The sequence below is a fragment of the Lolium rigidum genome, chromosome 2, assembly GCF_022539505.1.
Source record: "Lolium rigidum isolate FL_2022 chromosome 2, APGP_CSIRO_Lrig_0.1, whole genome shotgun sequence".
NCBI classification, from domain to species: domain Eukaryota; kingdom Viridiplantae; phylum Streptophyta; class Magnoliopsida; order Poales; family Poaceae; genus Lolium; species Lolium rigidum.
In genome coordinates, this window is record NC_061509.1 from 66524331 (window position 1) to 66542899 (window position 18569).

At 47.0% G+C, this 18569-nt stretch overlaps 1 protein-coding gene across 1 annotated transcript; it reads right to left on the reverse strand.

Moving 5' to 3' along the window:
* Positions 1–15189: 15189 nt before the first annotated feature.
* Positions 15190–18364, reverse strand: LOC124689828 (early endosome antigen 1-like). The gene is made up of 2 exons (XM_047223294.1): positions 18284–18364; positions 15190–17746 (listed from the first exon to the last, which is right to left on the reverse strand). The coding sequence occupies exons 1-2, from the start codon at positions 18362–18364 to the stop codon at positions 15515–15517; spliced, it is 2313 nt and encodes a 770-aa protein (XP_047079250.1). The 3' UTR covers positions 15190–15514.
* Positions 18365–18569: the final 205 nt, after the last annotated feature.

Here is an 18569-nt window from a genome sequence, read left to right on the forward strand (position 1 = left end):
GCCCCCCCCCTTGGCCGCGCGGCCCTGTGGTGTGGGCCCCCGTGCCGCCTCTCGACTTGCCCTTCCGCCTACTTAAAGCCTCCGTGACGAAACCCCCGCACCGAGAGCCACGATACGGAAAACATTACGAGACGCCGTCGCCGCCGATCCCATCTCGGGGGATCCTCGGAGATCGCCTCCGGCACCCCTGCCGAGAGGGGAATCATCTCCCGGAGGACTCTACACCGCCATGGTCGCCTCCGGAGTGATGAGTGAGTAGTCTACCCCCGGACTATGGGTCCATAGCAGTAGCTAGATGGTTGTCTTCTCCCCATTGTGCTATCATTGTCGGATCTTGTGAGCTGCCTATCATGATCAAGATCATCTATATGTAATTCTATATGTTGCGTTTGTTGGGATCCGATGAATAGAGAATACTTGTTATGTTGATTATCAAAGTTATGCTTATGTGTTGTTTATGATCTTGCATGCTCTCCGTTTCTAGTAGAGGCTCTGGCCAAGTTTTTACTTTTAACTCCAAGAGGGAGTACTTATGCTCGATAGTGGGTTCATGCCTGCATTGACACCTGGGAGAGTGACAGAAAGTTCTAAGGTTGTGTTGTGCTGTTGCCACTAGGGATAAAACATTGATGCTATGTCTAAGGATGTAGTTGTTGATTACATTACGCACCATACTTAATGCAATTGTCTCGTTGCTTTGCAACTTAATACCGGAGGGGGTTCGGATGATAACCCGAAGGTGGACTTTTTAGGCATAGATGCAGTTGGATGGCGGTCTATGTACTTTGTCGTAATGCCCAATTAAATCTCACTATACTCATCATGATATGTATGTGCATTGTCATGCTCTCTTTATTTGTCAATTGCCCAACGGTAATTTGTTCACCCAACATGCTGTTCGTCTTATGGGAGAGACACCTCTAGTGAACTGTGGACCCCGGTCCAATTCTCTTTACCGAAATACAATCTACTGCAATACTTGTTTTTACTGTTTTCTCTCGCAAACAATCATCTTCCACACAATACGGTTAATCCTTTGTTACAACGAAGCCGGTGAGATTGACAACCTCACCGTTTCGTTGGGGCAAAGTAGCTTGGTTGTGTTGTGCAGGTTCCACGTTGGCGCCGGAATCTCCGGTGTTGCGCCGCACTACATCCCGCCGCCATCAACCTTCAACGTGCTTCTTGGCTCCTCCTGGTTCGATAAACCTTGGTTTCTTTTCGAGGGAAAACTTGCTGATGTGCTCATCATACCTTCCTCTTGGGGTTGCCCAACGAACGTGTGAAATACACGCCATCAAGCATATTTTCTGGCGCCGTTGCCGGGAGATCAAGACACGCCGCAAGGGGAGTCTCCACTTCTCAATCTCTTTACTTTGTTTTTGTCTTGCTTTATTTTATTTACTACTTTGTTTGCTGCACTAAATCAAAATACAAAAAAATTAGTTGCTAGTTTTACTTTATTTACTGTCTTGTTTGCTATATCGAAAACACAAAAAAATTAGTTTACTTGCATTTACTTTATCTAGTTTACTTTATTGCCTTGCACTCTATATTAAAAATACAAAAAAAAATTCTTTAGTTACTTTTGTTACCATGTCTAGCTCTGAACCTGTTACTTCTTCGCCTGAAGAATTAGTCTTCACTTTTAAACAAGGGGATGAGGAGAGTTTTAAGGATGCCTGGTCTAGAATTTTTACTTCTTATCGTAAAACTGAACCTCAAATGACTCTAAGTTTGCTCCTTAGCAATTTTTATTTTGGTCTTATGGTTCGCTATAGATATGCTTTGGATACTTTAGTGGGAGGAGATTTCCTTCATTGCAATGGGGATCAAGCTTTTAATGCCATAAAGAAGTTGGTTGCATCATATGATTCAGCTAATAACTTTGATTCAGTCCTCGCTAGCATATATAGTAGATTAAATACTCTGGAGATAAGTACATCTCGCTTGAATGATAACTATTGCCACGTTCGTAATCGTCTTGAACAAGTCTTAGTGAACTCTAAGCTCTCATTGTGGGATCCTTCTGTTAAAATTGTTATCAGTGATCGGACCCTCCATGCCTACTGTGATATTATGTATGAATTTTGCCTTATGCCTGAAAGTATTTATAAATCTTTGAAACTTTGGGGAGTTGAGGAAGGAGGAGAAAAGATAACTCTCATTGATAACTCTACTATAATCCCTAAAGGAATAGCCGCAGGTGTGCATACAACTATTTGTGGAAGAACAATATCTATTGATTATCTTGTTGTTGAAACAGGAAAACTCACACTCGGAAGATCCCTGCTGAAACTATTGGGAGCAGTCATTAATGTTGGAGAAGGCACTTTGAAATTCACCTCTATACCGGGAGAAACTCGTATATTTCCTAAACCAAAGGGGAAGAAAAACAATAAGAAAGGTAAGGGTAAAGCCCAAGGTGATGTTGATGCTTCATCTCTCGATAATACTTGATACACACTTTCTGCGCCTAGCTGAAAGGCGTTAAAGAAAAGCGCTTATGGGAGACAACCCATGTTTTTACCTACAGTACTTTGTTTTTATTTTGTGTCTTGGAAGTTGTTTACTACTGTAGCAACCTCTCCTTATCTTAGTTTTGAGTTTTGTTGTGCCAAGTTAAGCCGTTGATAGAAAAGTAAGTACTAGATTTGGATTACTGCGCAGTTCCAGATTTCTTTGCTGTCACGAATCTGAGCCCACTGCCCTGCAGGAAGCTCAGAAAATTATGCCAATTTACGTGCATGATTCTCAGATATGTACGCAACTTTCATTCAATTTGAGCATTTTCATTTGAGCAAGTCTGGTGCCATTTTAAAATTCGCCAATACGAACTGTTCTGTTTTGACAGATTCTGCCTTTTATTTCGCATTGCCTCTTTCGCTATGTTGGATGAATTTCTTTGATCCACTAATGTCCAGTAGCATTATGCAATGTCCAGAAGTGTTAAGAATGATTGTGTCACCTCTGAATATGTCAATTTATATTGTGCACTAACCCTCTAATGAGTTGTTTCGAGTTTGGTGTGGAGGAAGTTTTCAAGGGTCAAGAGAGGAGTATGATGCAACATGATCAAGGAGAGTGAAAGCTCTAAGCTTGGGGATGCACCCGGTGGTTCACCCCTGCATATATCAAGAAGACTCAAGCGTCTAAGCTTGGGGATGCCCAAGGCATCCCCTTCTTCATCAACAAATTATCGGGTTCCTCCCCCGAAACTACATTTTTATTCGGCCACATCTTATGTGCTTTTTCTTGGAGCGTCGGTTTGTTTTTGTTTTTGTTTTGTTTGAATAAAATGGATCCTAGCATTCACTTCATGGGAGAGATACACGCTCCGCTGTAGCATATGGACAAATATGTCCTTGGTTTCTACCCATAGTATTCATGGCGAAGTTTCTCCTTCGTTAAATTGTTATATGGTTGGAATTGGAAAATGATACATGTAGTAATTGCTATAAATGTTTTGGGTAATGTGATACTTGGCAATTGTTGTGCTCATGTTTAAGCTCTTGCATCATATGCTTTGCACCCATTAATGAAGAAATACATAGAGCATGCTAAAATTTGGTTTGCATATTTGGTTTCTCTAAGGTCTAGATAATTTCTAGTTTTGAGTTTGAACAACAAGGAAGACGGTGTAGAGTCTTATAATGTTTACAATATGTCTTTTATGTGAGTTTTGCTGCACCGGTTCATCCTTGTGTTTGTTTCAAATAAGCCTTGCTAGCCTAAACCTTGTATCGAGAGGGAATACTTCTCATGCATCCAAAATACTTGAGCCAACCACTATGCCATTTGTGTCCACCATACCTACCTACTACATGGTATTTTTCCGCCATTCCAAAGTAAATTGCTTGAGTGCTACCTTTAAAATTCCATCATTCACCTTTGCAATATATAGCTCATGGGACAAAATAGCCTTAAAAACTATTGTGGTATTGAATATGTAATTATGCACTTTATCTCTTATTAAGTTGCTTGTTGTGCGATAACCATGCTTACTGGGGAACGCCATCAACTCATTGTTGAATTTCATGTGAGTTGCTATGCATGTTCGTCTTGTCCGAAGTAAGGGCGATCTACACCGAGTTGAATGGTTTGAGCATGCATATTGTGAGAGAAGAACATTGGGCCGCTAACTAAAGCCATGATTCATGGTGGAAGTTTCAGTTTTGGACAAATATCCTCAAATCTCTAATGAGAAAAGAATTAATTGTTGTCAAATGCTTAAAGCATTAAAAGAGGAGTCCATTATCTCGTTGTCTATGTTGTCCCGGTATGGATGTCTAAGTTGAGAATAATCAAAAGCGAGAAATCCAAATGCGAGCTTTCTCCTTAGACCTTTGTACGAGGCGGCATAGAGGTACCCCTTTGTGAAACTTGGTTAAAGCATATGTATTGCGGTGATAATCCAGGTAGTCCAAGCTAATTAGGACAAGGTGCGAGCACTATTAGTACACTATGCATGAGGCTTGCAACTTATAAGATATAATTTACATGATGCATATGCTTTATTACTACCGTTGACAAAATTGTTTCATGTTTTCAAAATCAAAGCTCTAGCACAAATATAGCAATCGATGCTTTTCCTCTATGAGGACCATTCTTTTACTTTCAATGTTGAGTCAGTTCACCTATTTCTCTCCACCTCAAGAAGCAAACACTTGTGTGAACCGTGCATTGATTCCTACATACTTGCTTATTGCACTTATTATATTACTCTATGTTGACAATATCCATGAGATATACATGTTACAAGTTGAAAGCAACCGCTGAAACTTAATCTTCTTTTGTGTTGCTTCAATACCTTTACTTTGAATTATTGCTTTATGAGTTAACTCTTATGCAAGACTTATTGATGCTTGTCTTGAAGTGCTATTCATGAAAAGTCTTTGCTTTATGATTCACTTGTTTACTCATGTCATACACATTGTTTTGATCGCTGCATTCTCTACATATGCTTTACAAATAGTATGATCAAGTTTATGATGGCATGTCACTTCAGTAAATTATCTTTGTTATCGTTTTACCTGCTCGGGACGAGCAGAACTAAGCTTGGGGATGCCGATACGTCTCCAACGTATCGATAATTTCTTGTGTTCCATGCCACATTATTGATGTTATCTACATGTTTTATGCACACTTTATGTCATATTCGTGCATTTTCCGGAACTAACCTATTAACAAGATGCCGAAGTGCCGCTTGTCGTTTTCTCGCTGTTTTTGGTTTCAGTAAATCCTAGTAAAGAAATATTCTCGGAATTGGACGAAATAAAAGCCCGGAGGCCTATTTTCTCACGAAGCTTCCGGAAGACCGAAGACGAGACGGAGAGGGGCCACGGGGTGGCCAAACCCTAGGCGGCGCGGCCCCCCCTGGCCGCGCGGCCCCGTGGTGTGGGCCCCCCGTGCCGCCTCTCGACTTGCCCTTCCGCCTACTTAAAGCCTCCGTGACGAAACCCCCGGTACCGAGAGCCACGATACGGAAAACATTACCGAGACGCCGTCGCCGCCGATCCCATCTCGGGGGATCCCGGAGATCGCCTCCGGCACCCTCGCCGGAGAGGGGAATCATCTCCCGGAGGACTCTACACCGCCATGGTCGCCTCCGGAGTGATGAGTGAGTAGTCTACCCCCGGACTATGGGTCCATAGCAGTAGCTAGATGGTTGTCTTCTCCCCATTGTGCTATCATTGTCGGATCTTGTGAGCTGCCTATCATGATCAAGATCATCTATATGTAATTCTATATGTTGCGTTTGTTGGGATCCGATGAATAGAGAATACTTGTTATGTTGATTATCAAAGTTATGCTTATGTGTTGTTTATGATCTTGCATGCTCTCCGTTTCTAGTAGAGGCTCCGGCCAAGTTTTTACTTTTAACTCCAAGAGGGAGTACTTATGCTCGATAGTGGGTTCATGCCCGCATTGACACCCGGGACGATGACGAGAAAGTTCTAAGGTTGTGTTGTGTCTGTTGCCACTAGGGATAAAACATTGATGCTATGTCTAAGGATGTAGTTGTTGATTACATTACGCACCATACTTAATGCAATTGTCTCGTTGCTTTGCAACTTAATACCGGAGGGGGTTCGGATGATAACCTCGAAGGTGGACTTTTTAGGCATAGATGTAGTTGGATGGCGGTCTATGTACTTTGTCGTAATGCCCATTTAAATCTCACTATACTCATCATGATATGTATGTGCATTGTCATGCTCTCTTTATTTGTCAATTGCCCAACCGTAATTTGTTCACCCAACATGCTCGTTCGTCTTATGGGAGAGACACCTCTAGTGAACCGTGGACCCCGGTCCAATTCTCTTTACCGAAATACAATCTATCGCAATACTTGTTTTTACCGTTTTCTCTCGCAAACAATCATCTTCCACACAATACGGTTAATCCTTTGTTACAGCAAGCCGGTGAGATTGACAACCTCACCGTTTCGTTGGGGCAAAGTAGCTTGGTTGTGTTGTGCGGGTTCCACGTTGGCGCGGAATCTCCGGTGTTGCGCCGCACTACATCCCGCCGCCATCAACCTTCAACGTGCTTCTTGGCTCCTCCTGGTTCGATAAACCTTGGTTTCTTTCTGAGGGAAAACTTGCTGCTGTGCTCATCATACCTTCCTCTTGGGGTTGCCCAACGAACGTGTGAAATACACGCCATCAGTGGTGCAGGGCCACCATTTTCCCTTGGCTTCGGAGTCTCGTTGGCGAGCTTTTGACTTTTTGACGACCTCTTCCGCCTGGTGCTCCGTTTGATCCGCCCCGGAGGCTTTCTCCGGGTGAGCGGAAGTCCCTTCAGCCTCCTTGCCGGAATCTTTTGAAGGGTCCAGCCTGACTGGGACGAAGGGTGGAGGGGCGGAGGAGATTGGGGTCACCATGATAGGTTCCGAGGTTGGAGGCGGAGTCGCTGAAGACATCTGAAGAAAAGATATTGGTGGAAACATTCCTTAGTCGGATCCGACGTCGTCAACCTAGCGTTCATCCCTACCAACTGCGGCGCGAGAACGAAGATTGAAGGCTCACCGTGATGGAGTCCGCGGTGGTCGGAGTCGCCGGCGACGAGGTTTCTGCGCGGTGGCTCGCTGAAGTTAAGAACAGGACGAACACCGTGCGGCGGCGAAGCGACTCCGGCGAAGCTCCGGCGAGATTCCGGCACGGCGGAGAAGAAGCTCGGGGCGGCGCTGCGCAGAGAGGTTGAGAGGGGGGTGAATGAGGGGTAAGGGGTCGACGGTGGATATTTATAGGCCGGAGGGACGAGATTCGTGCTCCGCATCCTGTGGTCGGAACGCAAGCATCGCACCGTTGGATGCGTGACACGTGTCCCAAACCCTAAACGGTAAAAATGGCTAGAGATAAGTTACTGCACAAATCGCTCGAAAATGGCGCCAGAATTGGCGGAACCGTTTGAGTCTATTAAAAGATTTCGGGTAATTGCGCGAGGATAAGTTGGTTCTCATTTGACGCAGGGGCAACCCGGAAACGTATTCAAAACGTCGATGGATGAAGTCCCGCGGAATGGGAGCATTTTCCGACTAAAAGTTGGGAAAAGAAGAAAATGTGAAGTTGGAGTTCTTCAAGTTTCTCCGCGTTACTGACATTGTCGGAGGCCATGATGGACTAGCAAGGCGGAAATAGCAGGCGAAACTCGGAGAACTCTGGGGGCTACTATTGTGGGTATACTTCATGGGTGTACCATCGACAGTGCCTAGATCCGGCAAGCCCGGGTGGCCCACAGATGGTGATGAGGCGTGTGGCCCATCGGGCGGCCCAGTTGCTGTTGATCCTGACGGAAGATGTCCGGCCCAGGAGCAAGGGAGCCGGATCCGACCGACCTCAGGAGGAACCCGGATCCATGAAGGCCCAGTAGGAACCCGGATCCGGGACGACGTATAGAGGAAGGCGGATCCTTGACGTACACGGCAAGACATAGTGTCGTAGTTAGGCAAACCTGTAAACCGGCTAGGACTCTCCATGTAAACCCTAGATCCGTGCGCCTTTATAAGCCGGATCCCGGGAGCCCTAGAGGCACAACAACAACTCATTGTAACATCGCGAAAGCGCCCAGATAATTCCGGACAAGCAGCGAGTAGGCCCCGTCATCGTGCAGGTGTTCCGAAGCTGGGTAAATCGCGTACCACCGTCCCGTGTGCACTCCGCCCTATGGCCCCTACTTCTTCTCCCCCTCGTGAGGATCCCTCCTCCGAGGTACCGTCGATTAGGCAACGACAGCTTCATTATACAGTTAACAGATCATGTTAAAATACAATCTGAAAGAATAAAACCAAGGAAAACAAATAAATCAAGAACACCTAGGGACTGTGGAAGATCAACAACGGCTGCAACAAACCATCGGAAATCCAAATTAAATCGGAGTGGCCTTGAGTGAGCAGGAGGCTCAGTGCAATGAAAATCCAACCAAAGGTCGAGCAGATTTGGAGCGCAACCTAACAATTGACAAACATGAGAGAGAGGATAATAGAAAAAAAGAGAAGGAAAATCTGGAACAGACAGATACCAAAGTGAAGGCTGGTGCAAGACATCGCGAGCAGGCAACTGCGCTGGTTGTCTAGGGTAGCTTTTTAAACATGGAGGCGGCAGCTGGTGAGTTTATCTGAGCAGTTTCTTGCGTGTTTGGAGGGCAATGATGATGAAATCGTGAGATGCATCATGCAGCTTCAAAAGTATTTGTGGCGAGAAGGTCGTAGATCATTTGTGGCGAGAAGGTCGTTGGTCGCGGCGGCGGACTGGAAAACGAACAGCGGACGACCTTTTTTTACACCGCGAACGGGGAAAGAGTATTGTGGGGCACTCGGGCAGCCGCCGCTGCCGTAGCATGAGCTGCATGGGAAGGCTTCTCCTGAATGTCACGCGTGCGTCGGCCATGCAAACAGATCGCGTTGACCACAAGTCGATGCAGAGCGGATCTTGCCGATGTCGTGGATGTCGTGTATGTTTGTCGCACGGCACACCACCGCCTGTGACATGTTGTTGTAGATCGTGCACGGAGTTCGCCTCAGCTCTTGTACTGATTTTCACCAGATATTTGAGGATCGGGAGGATTCTAGGAATTTATTTGGCTGATTGCCCATGTATCAAAACAGATGGGACGCGATATCGAGAAAAGACGGGAGAGTCTATGCGCATGGGACGCCCTGTCGAGAAAACACGGGAGAGTCCATGCGCGACCACGCCTGGAGAGATAGGAGATGACGTGGATGCTGGAGAATTCAGAAAAAATGAGGTAGTGAGAGCATCTCTAGCAGAGGCGGCAAATCGCGGATATTTATAGCGGATATTTCTCCTTCACCGGGATCGCTAGATAGTCGCGCGCAGAAAACTTTGTCCCCAGCGGATGCGCTAAAATGCAGTGCGCAGGCGCCAGCACAAAAGATTTCTCAAACAACAATAGAATCAACAAGATTAAACAAATCCAAATAATACAACAAATATTACAGTTGTTCACCAACAAATACAATGAATTGTTTTCATCATCAATACAACAAATGTTCAATTGACCACACAGGAAGTGGTCATTTGACCGGCACAGAGAGATACGAGCTAGAGATGACACCTGAACCAGTTCCGTCCTACCCGCTCCCGCGAGTGGCAGGGCGAACCCTAGCCCCCGCAGCCGCAAGCGCCTCCTCCCCCCCCCTCGCCGCCGCTAGAGGGTGTCGCCGGGCAAAGCCCCGGGGGCGGCGGCGGGGCCTCCTCTCCCTCTCCCTCTCGCTTGACGGTGGCGGCGCGAGCCGGCGCGGTTGGCAAGGGCGGTGTTTCTGCGCAGGATGGGATGGCGCTCCACCTTGGCGCGAGGACTGCGCGGCTCCGGTGGGGTGGCGGCGCGGATGGCCTCTTGCTGTCGCGTCTCGACGCCGACGCAACCGTGGCTATGGGTGGCGGCGGCAGGCCTAGATCTGGGCCAACGGGCCAAGGTCTCAACCGTTTCTGGGCAGTCTCGGGCTGGGTTGGCCCGAGGTGTCTGGTCTCTGGGTAGCAGCGTGTTGCCTTTTGCCCCCGCCTTTTGCCCCCGAGGGCAGAGGATTGAGCTGGTTGATGGGGGCGTTGTGCGCCTGCGCCTGTACACATGTGGGATTTGGTGTGGTCCGAGCTAGATGGTTTCGGTCGGGATGTTGGTCGGGATGAGGCGTGCGATCGCTCGTCCAGGAAGCATCGAACGGTCCATAATCAAGTGCTCAGCTGAACAAATAGTATCTGAGCACTTTTTAGAACTTGGGGGTTTAGAATCGATTGAAATCCGAGTTAATCCTGTACCAGGAGTCCTAGTTGATGTCTTGTAGGTACATAAGCACACCGTGAGTGGAGCGGGCGCCTTGGCAAAAGTTTTCGTAAATAGGAAAGAAAACCCGATCGTCTTCTTGCCGTCCCTCCATATATTTGATTTGATCTTGGGAAAAGGCAACAAGGCCTCCGATCGATCTCGAAGAAGATGTGGGCCTTCTTTCCAAGCAAGATGAAGAAGAAGACAGGGACGTTCATGGTGGCCAGCGCGTCGGAGTACCTGACCATCACCGGCGCGGGCATCGACGACGACATGAAGCTAGCGAGGATGTGGTCGGTGCGTCCCGGGTAGCACTGCAATCGCATCAGCATTGTGCCGTGGAACTACGCGTTCGATGTGTTCGCCATGAGCGAAGATAAGGTCACCCACCATCCTCACCATCGGCCCCGAGATCTGCGCATGCACAGCCGCATGCGACTTGTGCGCCGGTGGCCTGCTCCACCGATATGCCAGAGCAGGGAAAGTCACGTTCACGAGCTCTTCAAGAGCATCGTCGAGAGTGTCCCCAAGGGAGAGATCCGCGTCCATGCCGCGAAGCTCGCCATGGAGGAGATCTTCAAAGGGCACACAGGAGTTCAAGAGCTGAAGCTCAACCAGATCGGCCTTTTTGTCTACAACGCTAACGTCAAGCCGCCCGTCCAAGAGCCCCTCCACGAGCACGTACTTGTCCAAATCTCGGGCAGAAGACGCCGCAGGATATGCGTTCTACCAGGGCAGGGTCAAGGCCGTGCTTGGCATGAAAAAGGTCGACTAAGACAGAAACGACAGACTCACAGTGGCTATGGCGTTGTACATCACGTTGCATAACATTGATTCTACTCGGAGTACGACATTTAAGGCTATGCTTGAGTTCATATATAAGGATGCCTTGCCAACGCACAATAAGATCTCTATAATGCACCGAACCCTAGAAATGTCGATGCTTCATTTCATGCCGACTCGTGCTCAGGTGCAGCTGGGGCGGTTCTGCGGGATTATAAGATGGAAGGCTCAAGATGAATCCGGTTTTAAATTAATGAAGCCCCAACTGGCTTCTGCGGGATTATCAGGGGAGCTTTATAGCAGCTAAGGGTATTTTTATACCTCACACATCATCGGCATCTATGGCGGAAGCGATTGCAATGAGAAAGGGTTTATCACTAATATGTACAGTGGGGTGCGATAGAGTACAAGCAGAATTTGAGTCAATGGAGACAATCGAAGCATGCATGGGAGAAGTAATTTGGTGGAACGAATCTTCGGCCATCTTTGCCGATTGTGTAGACATGGTTCAGGCGATAGGTATGTAGTGTTTCGTTTAAACACTGTTTTAGGGAGGCAAATCAAGTGGCTCACGAGATAGGTCTTGTTTTTCGAGCAAAATTTCTTGTAATTGGGTCGATGAACCCCTTAGCTTTCTTTCAAACTCATCAAGGATGTAACCATTCTTTAAACTCGGAGCAGCAAGTTTCGCTTTTCTAGCACGGAGTGGTGTATAGTTTTCTTTTCGAAAATAGTGTATAGTAGTTTTTTAAAAGCAACTTAGGACTACAAGCGGAGGATGCGTTCTACCAGGCCAGGATCAAGGCCGTTTGCTCGCCATGAAAAAGGTTGACTGGGACAAAAACGGCAGACTGACGGATACAAGGGTTGTCATCCTTGGAGAGACGAGATGGGGATAAACACAAAAACTTGGTTCAACAGGGGGAGGAGGATGACCCACCCAGGGAATATGCAGAGCAACAGGTCGAGCTCATACCAATAACACACCCACAAGAGAACAACACCAAAAAGAAAACAACCTCCAAACCAACTAAAACCGACAACTTAAGAGCATAACTTCGCAAAGTAGACCCACTAAAAGGACATGACAACCCAAACGGAACAATTAACCTGCTGCTTAAACTTTCCTTGTTTTTTTATTGAAACGTTCAGTTTTTCGTTGTATGGGTCGGTCTGTATGAATTCTGCCATGTTGTGGGGAGTGGTGTTTTGGAACATGGGTGCATATGCTTCCTATATTTTGAAATGCATCTTACGTACATTTTAAATTTCAAAAAATTTGAAACCAAAAATTCGTACGTACATCTTCATGTGCTACGCACTCACAAAGTCGTTTCATAAAAAATCGACTTATCATGTGACGTGTGTAAAAAAGATAAAATTCAGTTCTAAAAATAATGCTTTTCACAAGATAAAGTTTCTCCTTTTTACATAGACCACAAAAAATATCGGTTTTTCGTGAAACTTGGTGAATGCACATACATTATGGAGATGTACATGTAGAATTTTTTATCCAAATTTTTTGACATTTCGAAGTATGCTTTTTTGGTAGAGGGAGCATACGCACCCGGGAGCCGAATTGAATTTCCGCATGTTGTGGCCTTATTAAGTTAAAGCTAAGCTCATCTTGAGTCTACTGTCTAAAAAACTTTCCTTGTTACGGCTCTCTTCCTTATTTTGGTTCTGATAGATACATTTTTAAGAGACTTCTCCACCTTCTTGATCATGTTCTCCGAGGCCTTACCCGCCAAGACACAGGCAATTTCCTTGCCATATCCAAGGCTAGCGGCCTCCAAACTAGCGAGAAACCCGCAAAGCTCTTTTGCAAAAAGAGTCTCAGAGCTAGGCACCAACACTGCTCCACAGTCCAAAAAGACGAGGGACCGGCAAGGCTTCGACTACGGTGGCGAGTGTGTCGGCCACCTCCAATGTCTCAAAAGAGCACAACACCAACAAAAACACCACGGGAGAATCCCCATGCAACTCATGTGGCTCTGGCGTGATCTGCAACATGGGAGCCAAGAACTCATCTATGCCCTCGCTCTCACAATGAGCCGACACAACAGGCTGCGACGACTGGCAAGGACTGCCATGAGGAGAGAAACAACTGTATAGATGTTCTTCCTCAACCACTGCTCAGTGGAGCCAAGTGGAAGCGAAGCCTACATGGTGGCGAGCTCCTGTACACTAGAAGAACATGCCTCTGTCGGCTCCAAAGAATTACCAACGTGTGCCAACAACAACTTGAGACTTGCCACCTCCTCTCGAAGGGGGCGAGAAACCTCCTCGACGCGCATAGCAACCAACTGAGTGAGCTCCATGCGCAACAAGGCAAACTGACACCGAAAGCGGGAGTCCAAACTGGCGTTGACATGGACCTTGTCGCAACACCTTGTAGAGGGCCTTGGCGGCAATGTTGCAGGCGACGGCGGGTGGCACACGACCTCAACCCAACTCCGAGACGTGGAGGAACGACAAGGCTAAGCGGGCGGAGAGTGGCTCTGCTGGCAAGGAGCACATGCATCCGAAGAACGAGCATGAGTCTCCGAAGAGCGAGACGAACAGCGGGACAGCGCGCACAACGGAAACACTCCCGATGACCCGACAACACCGAATGCATCTGAAAGGTTCACTGCATGTGTTGACCCGGTGATCACACTCGAGGCACTGAAAGCATCTCCCACAAACCCAACACTTGAAGGCGGAGACTACCCACCTACACCCAGTCTTCCTTGTGTCCAATAGCATTAGCGTCGCGAAGCAAGACAAAAACATCAGCTTTTGTGGTGGAGCCATCGGCAGGAAGGGGCATTTCGGCGGAGACATCCGATGCAACCGGCGGCAGCGACAAGAACCCGAACCCCTCGACCAACCCGGCAGGGTCGTGGAGCAGTCCGTCGAAAGAGCGAGAACCGGTTGGAGGAGCGGCCGCCGTCACATACCGATGGCGGTGGCGAGGACGAGCGCAGAGGACGAGCCGACCGCGGAGGTGGCGCATGAACTTCATCTGGTCGTAGCAGCATCATGGAACCAAGCCCCACAAGCGATAGGCCAGGGGCACACGTCTGCCCTGTGGGAAGGCAGGCCGAAGGCGGTGGAGGAGCAACGGGATCCCCCGCGCCCGACGCGTCCGACCACCCACAGATGGGTCCGACCTGCGGAGAGCAAGGACAGCTGCACTGCTGCAGCAAGAACGGCGGGCGCCGGTGTTGATGCTGGGATGGTCGAGGTTGTGGTTGCAGTCTCCAGCGTGCCGCCTGCGGGCAGCACAGCGGGCGGGACAGCCGAAGGCGGTTGCAGCATGCCGGCCACGACACGGGGCAACGGCGCACAGTACCGAGCACCTCTCTCACGCCTACATACCTGCGGGGGAAGGGAGAGGGGAGAGCAGCAACGCTGCCAGCTCTCGATGTAGCGAACGCAGGGGGCGGCGCAAGGAAATCCGGCCGGCGTCTGCCGCGCGCTCGCGCGCCAAAGGCGAGGATGCGAGAACCAAGCCTGCGCCGGACTGCGGGAAGGACGGCGGGAGGAGACAGCGAGGACTCCGGATCTGGGCTCAGAAGGTGCAGAGGAGGCCGGAGACGGGAGATCAGGGTGGCGGCGCCGCGCGCGCACCCGTCGCCACCATGGTCCCGTATTTCCTCATCTTGTGGTAGCGGCTAGGCCGGATGGGTAACAGGTGAATGAAAATGGTGAATGTTGAATAGCCTAGCTACTGCATTTCTTTTCAGTTTTGTCAGACTAGCTAAGTGTCAATCTTCAGTTTCGTTAGTTAATTAGATTTCATCTAAACTGAATAAATTTACTTTCATTCGGTGGATCACCAATATTCACTTTGCATGAATTGGCCAAGATTTCTATTGCTAGGATAAACACCGCCCCGTTTCTCACCATTTCATAGCCCAATTTAGGATTTAGTAAGGCGATTTCAGCATATTAAAATATAAATTTTGATATTACAAGTTCAATCTAGTGAATACTTACTTAGGATTTGAAGTAGCAATGGAACAGTGAAGAAATCAACAATACACTGCAACATTGGCACTGATTGCTGCAGCACATCTAAAACAATTATTGCAACGTAAGTAACTCTTTTGGTATGACAACAACCAGCACCAATTTCCATACCAGTAACTCCCCACATATATTTAGCAGGAACACATTGCACAAAGATATGAGGATTTTTTTTTTTTGAACAACAAGGATGGGAGAATTGTTTGACATACATTACAGAAACAACAAAGGATTGGATGACCACTTTCTTCTCAACATGTTATCTTTTCTTAAAATGGCATTTACCAAATCAACCAGGGAGGATCTTACCTTTCTGGGCCACATAGCTATCCGTAAGTATTCAAAACATCTATGGCGTATATCTATGCTAAAGCTACCTTGGAAGATGTACCTTGGCAGAACTGATTGACTGCATGCTTTTGCTCAGAAGCTATTGTTCCTCCACATCATATATTACGTCATCGGTGACAAGCTGTTTTGTCAAGGAAAAGAGCCTAACTATTTCCTTTTCAGCTTCAAGAATCACATCCATCCTCTTGTCCACTTCCATCTTAGAATCGTATTCACCAATGTTTGCACTCTCTGATGCAACCGAATCGATATCAGAATCAGCTTTGCCACGTTTGAAGGATTTCTTAGTCATATCCACAAGCTTCTTCAATGCAGCAGTAGCAGCAAGTGCTTCCACCTCAGCAGCTTCAATTTGAAGTTTCTGGAGATCCATCTCTCCTACAACGCTGCCCACTGTTGTGTCACTGGAAAGACCAGTAACTTCTGTCGTGGCACTGGGATCTTCAGGTAACTCTTCCAACTCGTCTAGTTCCACCCCCTTCACATCCCACTTCCTAAGTGCTGCCTTCAGCCCTTGATCTTTGGCATCAAGTGCTTCATGAGCAGCTCTTAAGTCCGTGTCTTTTTGCCTTAAGGACTCTCTTAACATCTCTATGTCAGCCTCCAGTTGATTATGCTTATGCATATTGGACTCGAGAGCTGTACCTGTGCTTGAAATTTCATCATCGAGTAATGCATAAATGTCCATTTCTCCAACTTTTACGGAACTAGCAAGATCGCCAGTGAGCTCAGCCATCCTTTGCACCACAGATTCAGCTTGAGTGCATCTGAATCGTATGCTATCCAACTCACTCTCCATTGTTTTTATATGTTGTTCTTTATCATGTAATTCACTTCTAACCTGAACCAGTTGATCCTCCTTGCTATTCAGTAGCTGCTGAAGATCAATAACTTCACTGCTGACTTTAGTCAGTCTGCTCTGTGTATCTGAAAGCTCCGAATCCTTCTCTTGAACAGCCAATTGGATAGACTCTACCTTTAATTTCATATCCTGGACTTCATGTCTGGCTTCTAACAGCTCAGACTCTTTTATTTTAACAAGTTCTTGTGATTTACTGCACTCATTTTCCTTGTGAACAAGCTCCTTCTGAAGAAAGTCTACTTCTTCAGTTTTCTGTTCCAAGCTCTCTTTTTCTTTGGTTAATTCGGCTTCCAAAGATTCAACCTTCTCCATTTCCTGAATTAACTGTGATTCAAGTTCATGACAACGAGAGTGTGCATCATTGAGCTCCTTTGTCTTTCCTTGGATCTCCAGTTGAGCAGCTTCCAAATCATGGGTGTACGACATCAGTAACACCCTTTGGTCCTTGAGTTCCTGCACTTGCTTCTGCAACTGCACTGCTTGATCTTCTATCTGTCTGCGAGAGGAGGCGAAAGCCTCTTTTGAAGATATAAGTTCAGCGCGTACAGCATCCAGCAGAGACCTCACACGTTTGAAGTCAGTGATAGTACCCTTGAGATCATCTGTATCCTTGGATGCCAGTTGTGCAAGTTCCTTTAACTCTTGCTGTGCTGCTAACCATCCTAAATTCTGCTTCTCAAGTTCCTGCTCAGCAACTTTTAGTTTCTCTTCATTAGCTTTCCTCAATTCATTTGATCTGGCGATATCCATTGTCTTTCTTTTAATTTCACTTCGCAGCTCCCTAACTGTTGCTTCTTGCTGCACAACGGCTTGGTTAGTTGCAAGAAGCAGCTGTTCTTTAGACTTGATCTCTGAACGCAGTAGCTTTGCTTCCTCATTCTTCTTGAACATATCTTGTTTGAGATTTTCCACTTCAACTACCTTCTGAGAAAGCAAAGATTGTGAACTGGCAATTTTCTTGTCTTGCTCGTCGACCAGAAGCTTCAGATTATTGATCTGCTTCACTCGTAACGCCAGATTTTTACTTGCCTTTTTCAGTGCCTTTTCTATTCCTTGTTGCCTTACATGTGCTTTGCTGATCTCTTTCTCTCTCTGATCAAGGTCCTGTTTTGTCTGGTTCAATCTTACCAGATCATCAGAAACCCTCTTCTCCGCATCCCGAATGTCCCTCTCTTTCTTTCTGAGGATGGACAAGGCGCCCTCGAATTCAGACTTGAGTACCTCGATGCTCAGGCTGAGTTCACTATCATGAGAAGCACTAGTGTCTAAACTTTGTGTCCTCACGAATAGCCGCTCCAACAATTCCCTAGCTGGCTCGGTCGTTCCATTGTCACCATCAGTAGTATCTGATCTAATACTTTTTACAACTGATCTGATCGAGTTAGGACCATATTTCGAATGTTGGGCGTGAAATGCCACCATGAAACTATACTTATGCCTGAACATAACCTGAAAAGGTTGCAGGAAACAATGCATAATAAGTAGACAGCTAGGACAAGGAAATGAGCACAAGCTAGTGAAGCTATCTGAGGCCTCAAACGATGCATGTAAAATTTTGAATTGTAAATCGAAGAACTGAGCTGAACTCTGAAACAGGGACTTGCTCTGAACTTTAAAAAAAAAAAAACATCTCTTCAGACAAATTCACTGCTATTGATATAGGGTAAAGTATCGTAGCAGATAAATTTTGATCTGAAACTTAGCCCTGAACATTCATTTCTTTTGTTCAGTACCACTTTTGAGTTCATAGATCACTAGTCCTTTGTCCAATCAAGATTTGTTCACTCAGGTACTGGATTATCACTAATCGAACTAAAAAAATTCAGATTAGTAAAAGAAGTATAGTACTAGTCAGAACATGAATTAGCAACGCCAAATCTGGCCTCTCCGTCTACAGCAAACACATGTATGCGAGCTCTGAATCGGGAAACAAAGAGGTAAAATGAAAGCAGCTCATGTAACAGTGCACAGACAGAAGTTGCTCACATGCGTGACAGCACGGCACGACGGGGATGCGCTGCGGAGAGCGGCGGCCGCCGCCGGCCGGGAGCCGGTGTAGAGGGGCATGGCCGCGGAACATGGGGCAGAGGACCACGGCTCCCCCGGCGCCGATCGGACGGCTGGCGCTGTGCGACTGCCGCCGGGTGTGGAGGAAGATGAGGTGGTGGAACCAGCCGCGTGTGGACTGCAGAGTCGACCACGGGAGACGGGAGGAGCGCGTGAGACCTGTGTCGTTTTCCTTCTACTGCATTTCTTCTCCGTTTATTAGTTT

What these genes read in the sequence shown, in the direction of transcription:
- LOC124689828 (XM_047223294.1), bottom strand. Translation starts at nt 18,364, where the DNA reads ATGCCCCTCTACACCGGCTCCCGGCCGGCGGCGGCCGCCGCTCTCCGC. An exon ending in CGTGCCGTGCTGTCACGCAT is followed by an intron (nt 17,747 to 18,283) that starts GTGAGCAACTTC and finishes CAACCTTTTCAG; the next exon opens with GTTATGTTCAGGCATAAGTA.